This window comes from Spermophilus citellus (genome assembly GCF_964194105.1).
Source record: "Spermophilus citellus genome assembly, chromosome: 6".
Lineage (NCBI taxonomy): Eukaryota > Metazoa > Chordata > Mammalia > Rodentia > Sciuridae > Spermophilus > Spermophilus citellus.
In genome coordinates this window covers 96,791,303-96,799,673 of record NC_138187.1, presented here as the reverse complement: position 1 = coordinate 96,799,673, position 8,371 = coordinate 96,791,303, and the positions used below count along the sequence as shown (strand labels likewise).

Genomic DNA, 8,371 nt, shown 5'->3' with positions numbered 1-8,371 from the left:
AGCCCGATTCCTAGATCAGCTCAGTTCCATCTAGAAACCCCTGCACATGCTTGCTTTGACCCACAGGTAAGCTATGAACACCCGATCAGAACAGGCATTTACTTCTCTTACAGGAAGGGTGAGGTGTTACCTTGGCTACCCACTTTTCTGGGCATTCTTTATCCAACTTTCTCTCATTTGTCACTTGACACTTGTCTGCCATTGTTGCTTGCAGTTGGTAATGGCCCCGCTACGAGCTGCCCATCAGATGGACCTTCTTATACTTGTTTGGAGTGGACTTTAGACTCATGGATGCCAGGTCCTAGGCAGTGCTGCTGTGGAGCACCTAAAAGGTGGTTAGTAAAAGGATCGAACTTCCTTCATGTAAAGACATACATATAGTTATTGGAAAGTATGGTTGGCTATAGGGAAGCAGTTGAAAATTATACAGTATTTCTGATGTTTACAATATAAGACTGCAACAGCTAAAATGTACTGGCTTTCACAGGCTGAATATGAAGACAAAAACCTTGAATTTATTGTGTTTTAAAATTTAATAATTTGAAATTTTTAATTTAAAAATGTTTGAAATTAAATTTTTTGATGGATCTTTAGTTTTTTATTTATATGTGGTGCTGAGAATTGAACCCAATGCCTCACACATGCTAGGCAAGCACTGACCACTGAGCTACAACCCCAGCCCCTATTATGTTGAAATTTTTGATGTACTAAATACATTTCATGGATTTGTGACATCCACTGTGAGTCACAGTTGCATCATGACCAAGTTATTCATGGCCTCTGCTGCAATCAGAGACCACTGCTTTCCCTGTGAGGGGCTCAGCCCCCAGCACAGGGTGTCAGATCTTGGCATGAAATGCAGCCGCGTCTCCTTGAGCATCTGGCCCTGTCAAGCTGAGCCTGTTCCTGGCATGGGAAACTGGCGCCCTGGGAGCACCAGGTACCTTCAGCACCACATGGATTAAGAACAAATCCTGGAATTAGACTGAAGTTCAAGTTCCAGCTCAACTCTTTGTTGACCAAGTAATATTGGTATCTATCCTAGAGTCTAGACAATGGGGATGAATGCCACCGATTAGGTGGTCTGAGACCCACATACCTTAGACACAGCACCAAGGATAGCTGCTGTCACAGGGAGACCAGGCAGTGCCCGAGAGTAGAGCACAGGCAGTAGCCATTCCCCGCCTACCAGTGGTTTGAAGTGTGCGTGCCCTGGAGTATGACTAACAGCATCAGTTACTAGAAAGTTCCTCAAACAGGACACCAATCTTCACACATCCCGTTTCATCCCAGCCTAGGGCCTACTCAACTAGGAAGCCACTGTCAGTTCTGGGTTAAGCGACTAAGCCACCTCTAGTTGCCCAATCCTCCTTTGTCATGACTCCAGATCCTGGTTTTCAAAGTCTATTGCTCAGAATGGGACCAGCAACAGCTGAGAAGTGCTTAGAAATGCAAGGCAAAACCTCCACCCAGATATCCTGCATCAAACTCCAGGGAGGGACCAGAAATGCTTTCCCCTCGGCCCTCCCGTGACCCTGGTGCTCACTTAAGTCGAGAACCAGTGGTGTAGGAAAATCCCTGGTAAGCCGTGAACTAATCCTACCCTCATTTGGTTGTTCTTGTCTAATGGAAGAGCTTTGTTCTATTCCCCTTTGAGTCTTTACAGCCTGTTAAGCCCCGAGATACTTGGTGCACACACACACACACCCATACCTTGAATTATCAGCCTTGAAATGCTATAAAAAAATGTTTGTTCTGTTCAGAAAGATACTCCTGTATCTGAGCCTTTCTCAGGTGAGACACCACCCCAGGCTGGTAGGATGAGATTAAGAGCAGTTAAGAATTAGCCTAGAATTGGCCGATCAAGTGACAAGCTCAGCACACATGGCAGGGCAGTCTGGCTTTATTTGACACATTTGGTCTGAGGAGCTCATCTCTGTCTCCTGATTGCCAAGTAGAATACCAACAAGGCTCCGACGACGAGGATGCCAGAAAGTCCTGCCACCCACAGAGCCTTGGGATCTACTGGAGCACCTGGGGATGGAGAGGTAATCAGTGAGTGCCACAGAAGTCTGTCCTGATGAAGACCCACCATCGTCCTTGGTAAAGGGATGGCAGTAAGGGGATGGTCAGAGACAGGAGGGAGAGGAAGGAGCTCTCATCTGCAGGTTCAGGTGGCTGGTTAAGTGTCCTCCCACTCACTTAAGTGTATATTGGACTTTTCCAAAGGGTCCTTAGAGGCTTGGAGAAGCAACATGGGGCCATTGCTGGAGATGCTGGCAGTACTGTTCTGATAGAGGTCAGTTCTTCTTCCTGTTAGAGACATGAGAGCCAGGAGCGTTAGAATTTTAATTTTTGTACACACAGAGCAGGGGTAGGGAGTGTTAGGACACAAACCAAGGGGCCACAGGCAGAGCTCTTTACCAGCCTTATAAGGGCTTCACGTTAGCAATTTGTGCAGGTCTGACGCTTTGGATCTAATGCTCTTGCCTCAGTTTCACCAGAATCAGGGCATAGAAGTCCTGATGTTAGGAACACTTCTCAAATTATCCTTTTCCAGAAGTGTCACCGACAGTAACCCCTTTATAATTCAGTTGTCTTGATATCATAGGGAAGGGTATTTAACTGTTGAAATAGGAAGTAAGAGCAGAAATGCTTTAACCTGTCAGCTGAAGTCAATCTAAGGTGGTTTAGTCCTTTAGGAGTAGGACTAACGTACATCAGGTTGAATGGAAAGCACTTAACATAATGCCCTGCCCTGTAACTACCAGTTAGTTACTATGAGTGTTTCGTGTTTTCTGATTGCTAGAAGTGACTTAGAGCTTTAAGGGTTATGAATCCCAAGTCAAGGAAGAGATAGATACCAGATCATACCTGTGGAAGCAAGCACGCTACAGCAGCACAGGGTCTGCCCGACAGGGGATGGTGCAAGTTTACAATCATTCCAGCTAAGGGTCTTTAGACCACATCACCAGAAGTGCCCTCAGGTGGGCATAGAGATTGACATTTATTACCTGGCCAGGTGTGTTTTGTGGAGTTGAGCCAGGTGTGGGCCATGGACTGGTTTGCCTCCTGGTTTTAAAGCTCATTTGGGAAAGAGCTCAGGTTGAGAGTTTATTGCTTCTATTTTAAAGGGCCTGACATTCCAGAAAGTTGGCTGTCTCTGGGTTATGATACTGCAGTTGGTACCTAGAGAGGTTTTATTGATGAGAGTCCTGGCCATGGGCCAAGAACTGTTGGGAGTTGGGATCATGATCCATTTGTGTGTGTCCACTAGTATAGATGACATACTCACCCCTTACGACAGGACAGGTCACCATACAGGCTGGGGTCCCTGCAGGCTGGCACACTGACGCACTGCAGTGCAGGTACACCTGGAGGCCAAAAGAACTCTGGTCATGGTGCAGTGCCACCGTGTCAGACATCTCAACCCACTTCATCTCCCCAGGAAGGATTCAGAGAGGTAGTTGTCAGCACAACTTGATATGTCCCAGCTGATGTTACCACAGCCCTGAAGAACTAGGGCCCATGTGACAGCCACCATTCATGTCTCTGGTATCCAGGGCTGTTCAGGCAGGACTAGCAGGCAGCATCAAAGAGCTAGCCTGGCTGGGGAGGGCAGGATGGGGACAGTTCCAAGGCGAGGGGTCAGAGACCTGCCAAGTGGCATGGAAAGGAGCATCGAACCTGTCCCCCAAGAGCCTCCTTAGTCCTCGCCGAGTCCACGAAGCTGAAGGTGGAAATGCTGAAGCGCTGGTGGTGGGAGGGGAATGGCAGGCTGGGGACCTTCTGGATGGGCATCAGTCGGGTTTGGTAATTGTCTCCTGCATAGGGGCACCTGGACCAGGAGGCCGCGTGGTCAGGACAGGCTTCAGGGGACTAGTGCCTACATACAAGAGAACCACTTACCCTTTCACCAGTATGGGCCACTGAGGCTGCTGCTGGGGGCTGGGGCTGGGTGTGGCCCAGCACTGCCACAGGAGCAGCCCCAGATTGGGGTCTGTCCTGTGCAGGATGGAGACCTCCACATGAATGGGCTCCCGGAGCAGCTTCACCACTGGGTAGTCCCAAGCAGCGTAGTAGGAGCCATAGTTCTCATCTGCACAGAGCCAGAGTAAGGAGTTAGAGTGGTGCAGACAGCTAGGAACCTGTAAGTCACAGCCTGTCACCCCCCTGAACACTGTGTAACCATCTTGTTACCACATTAGCCTTTCCAGGCCCAGAACCGCAAAGGAACTGGTTGCAGGACAGGTACTCCAGGCAGGAGGGTCTTACCCTTGGCAATCTGAAGTTCCAGAGTGAGGGCTCCCGGCTGGGCCTTAGCAAGGGGCGGTGGGAGAGGGAAAACCTGGACGTTAACGGGGAACGTGTTGCTGTTTATGGAGTAGCGGCAGCTGACTCGAAGCCTGAGTAAAAAAAAAAAGATTTTCGCTAGTTTGAGGGGCTGGCCATACCTCCCTTCATTTTAATTCCTAAAGGCCACCCAGTACTAGGGACTACACAAACTCCAGTGTGACAGACGTGGTTCCTACCCTGTGGGAGTTGTATTTTAGTCAGAGTGACCAATATGTAACAAGGACCAGTGCAAGTTGGAGGCAAGAATCATACAAGAAAACACCTTGAGGAGCAGGTGCCTACTGTAGAGAAGGTGGTCGGGGAACATCTTGACACGAGAGCAGAAGTGACAGTTGAGGGGTGCAGGAGTGAGAGGAACACCCAACTCAGAGCAAAGCTGGGGACAGGAAAGTGCTTATGGCTCTTTGGAGCTCCCCTGAGGCTGGGGCACAGTGGGTCAGGGGCCAAGTGTCAGAGGGCAAGTAGGAGGGTAGGGGAGTAGGAGTCATTTCCACCCAGGCTCAGAGTTATGGCCACGGTACCTTCACACTATAGAAGACCAAGCTACTTAAAGCATGAGGTATGGCTGAGGAAAGATCTCAAAGGGACACTCTTGGCTCCAACTTGGACAATGGAAGAAGGGAGAAGGCTAACATGACATTAAAGATTGGAGCCCAGGTGAGGACTGAGATCAAGTTGGTGCAGTGAGGCAGGTGGACTTTAATGGTCACCACAACTGGCAGAAAGAGGCACTGACCCTCTGCTGTTGATGAGGGTTCCTCTGTGGACTTGGGGCTCACCCTTGATCCGTGTTATGAACTGAGGGAAGTCACTCTGGTCAGAGACCCTTAGGTAACCAAGACCTTACCTGAAGATGCTGTCGCGGGTGATAGAGCCATGGCCCCAGGTTCTCACATCTCGAGTGGCCACCAGCTCGTTCTCATACACCACCTTGTCCCCAGCAATCTGAGGAGAGGGTGAAGAGGAGTCTGTCATTCCCACCACTTCCCTGACCTAGTCCCTGACCTGTGACACTTCCTGCCCTGAGCAGAGGCGGGAGCTCCTGGCAGTGACTGATCTGGAAGGCACAGTTCACTGCAGAATGGAGCAGCCGGAGGAGCCTGTTCCTCATTTCTCTTCTCAGTAGCTTGGATCACAGCCAGGATGGCATTACTGATGCCCAGGGGAAGCCTCAATCATCTCAGAGGTGTCTTTCTTCTGGCCCTAGAGACCATCCTGAACACCAGGAGTCAGGACTGTCCTTCCTGGCCAGGACATTCCAGCTGTCAATCATGGCCCTCGATTTCTAGAACCAGGAGAAGAGCCCAAGGTGGCAGTTCTTACCCGTCTTGTGGTGCCACAGGAAGTAAACGGGAACTGGAACAGGAGAAAGGCATGAGTTGTGGTCACGGGGTTACAGTCGCTGTCATTCCCGAAGGCCAGGTACACAGAATCCAAGCGCAGTGGAGGTGAGGCCAAGTTCCGGGACACAGCGATGGAGAAGTGGCCCTCTTGGGTACACTGTGAGGTCACTGAAACACCGGAACAGCTGTGAGGATTGGTCGTTACTTCCATGATTGGACCAATTCAGGGCAGTTTATGTGTCACAGCCCACAGGAGGCCCAGGGAAGAGCAGGGCTTGAGTCGTGCCTGGCCACTGTGGCCTGAGGCCAGGGTCTAACTGCCTTGTGGCAGCTTTGTGAGCCTGGGATGGTACCCCATCTTCCCAGAATTCAGATCTGAGAGAGGCTTACCGAGAAGACTCTTTGGATTTCAAAACCTTAGAGCATGATTTGGGGTCTGGAGAAACACTTTTTGAAAAAAGGCTCTCTGAACAATCTGACCATCAGCCACCAACGTGGCCATTCCCTGGGCAAAGATGAAGTCTCCATCTATTAACGAGTACCTGACTTTGTTCCTTGAGGTCCCCGAGTATTTGCTGTGGCTTGGAGTCTGGGAGAATCGATGATGGAGGCTGACAGAGTGCTTGGCAGGGTCCCAGAGCCCTAGGAGGCTTGGCCTTACTTCAGCCTCCTGCACCGTCAGTGTTTGCCGCCTCTGCAAGCCTGTACCCTGGGCTTCAGAGACAGTTCACTCACTCACCTGTGTTTCCATAGTAACAGGAGCCCGCCTCTTCCTTGTCCAAGCCATAGCAGCAGCCCAGCACCTCGCAGTCTCCTCGAGAGATGGGTGAAGGAGCACAGGGCAGTCTGTCCCTCACTGGTACAGAGTCACACAGGGCGGCATCCAGAGCGTCTGGGGATGGGTGTTGAGAGGAGAGTAGCTGTAGCTGGCAGATCGTCACTGTTACAGAGCCTCAACAGCCAGTTCCCAGACCTACAGAGGACTGCAGTAGGTCTGTCCACGTTACAGATTAGATTAAGTCTGAGCTGTCAAGTACACATTAAGTCAAGCCCCCTGTGGGGCCTCCCGAGCACCCTCTAGGTGGGAACAATGGCAAGACCAGAGGAGCAAGGGGTCTCCTTCCTGCTTCCAGGTAACAGCCCTCCCCTTCCTTCCTAAAATAGGAGCTACCTGAAGATCTTTTAGAACATAGGCCTGGTTTGATGGTGTCTGACTCCTCACTGTCTCACGCCTCCAGACTGTTCTGAGGAGCAGGTAGTGGAAAGTGTGGTCCAGTTCCACTGGCTGATAGCGAGACAGGCTCTCAGCTGGCCAGGCAATGCTTTCTGAACTTTAGCGTCATTGTCTCTGACAATTCCCTAGTTCAATGATCAAATAGGTCCACTGTGGTGGGAGATGAGTCCTAGTCTTTCCCAGGTGTTTGCTAAATCCCTTAGGCCCCGTTTACTGGGTGAGGATCTCCTGGTCCTGGGCTAATTCTTGCTTGAAGTCAAGCTCTGCTACTCAGTGACAGGCCCCTGGGCAGGCTTACTGCAGGGACCAAACCACCAGATCAGGTGGGATAACACTCCAAGTCCTCACCAGGGTGCCAGCCCAAGGGAGGTGAGGGCTGGAGAAGCAGTGGTTTATGAGAGTGGCTGCATAGAGCGGGTAGAATGGCCACAGGCATTTTGCAACAGCGGCACCCCACCCAGATCCTGACTCCTTCCCGCCATTACCTGGATGGTCCACAGGACACCTGAGCAGCCTCCTCTTCAATAGCACCTTGAATCCAGAAGTACCTATCCCTTCCACTCCGACAGGCATGACATATTGGGATCCCTGGAAGGAACAGGCCCAAGGGGAGTCAGCCTGCCTGGTTGTGGGAGGAGATCTCTGGTCCCTGGCGGCCGGGTCTTACTCACCCACTCAGTGGCGTAGCAGCCACTGTAGGTTGCTTCCAGTGCCACGGAGTTGCCAGGGCCCTCCTTGACCCAGGTGCCACAGCTGGAGTCATTCTGCAGTCTGTGCGGTGACCCCTGCTTATCTGGGGAAAGGGGAGGTGAAAGCACTAGAGGTCAATCATCCTAGTCACCAGTGCCTGGCCTGCCACTGGACCCCAGGGGTGCTGCCAATGGGAGGTGTTCAAGGGCCACAGCTTCGGAAGGGGCTCTTAGGCTGATGTTCTGCATCAGGGGCCGTGGAGTTCACGGAGGTGAGGCAGGTGGAGAGAGTCGCTGCCCTTACCCCATGCTGTCAGCACAGGGGTCACTTCTTGGTCGGTGAGGTTTACGAAGAACTGAAAACCCTGCAGCCCACAGCGGAGGACCCCAGGATCGCCTGGCACCTCATGCTGGTCACTCAAAGCAAGAGACAATGGAAAGCAGAGCCAGAAGGTTTGCAGCAGCTGCATGGCGCTACCCAGAGCTTGGCTGCCACGAGCCCCACCGCTACTCTCCCAGAAGCCCGTCCCCTTGGCCCAGAGGGCTTCTTTATACCCAGAAGGACGGCCTGGTCTCAGGTGTGCACCCTTCACATCAGGTGAAAGGCCTTGGAAAGGGGATTCTCACAGTCTGCAGCTGCCTCCCATTAGAAGCCCCCAGGGCCCAGGAAAATGCTGGTCCTTTCCCCTGACGAGGGGCCGCCAGGGTTTGCTGGATGTCACACTGACTCCGCTTGGTAGCGGCTCCTG

General features: G+C 51.7%; 1 protein-coding gene across 1 annotated transcript; it reads right to left on the bottom strand.

The window, feature by feature from the left end:
- Nucleotides 1-1,930: 1,930 nt before the first annotated feature.
- On the bottom strand, nt 1,931-8,092 carry ZP4 (zona pellucida glycoprotein 4; the record flags this gene model as incomplete). The annotated part of the gene is made up of 12 exons (XM_081298200.1): nt 1,931-2,034; nt 2,203-2,313; nt 3,296-3,374; nt 3,688-3,838; nt 3,910-4,099; nt 4,276-4,406; nt 5,204-5,301; nt 5,680-5,867; nt 6,439-6,591; nt 7,419-7,521; nt 7,605-7,726; nt 7,927-8,092. The coding sequence occupies 12 exons, from the start codon at nt 8,090-8,092 to the stop codon at nt 1,931-1,933; spliced, it is 1,596 nt and encodes a 531-aa protein (XP_081154326.1).
- Nucleotides 8,093-8,371: the final 279 nt, after the last annotated feature.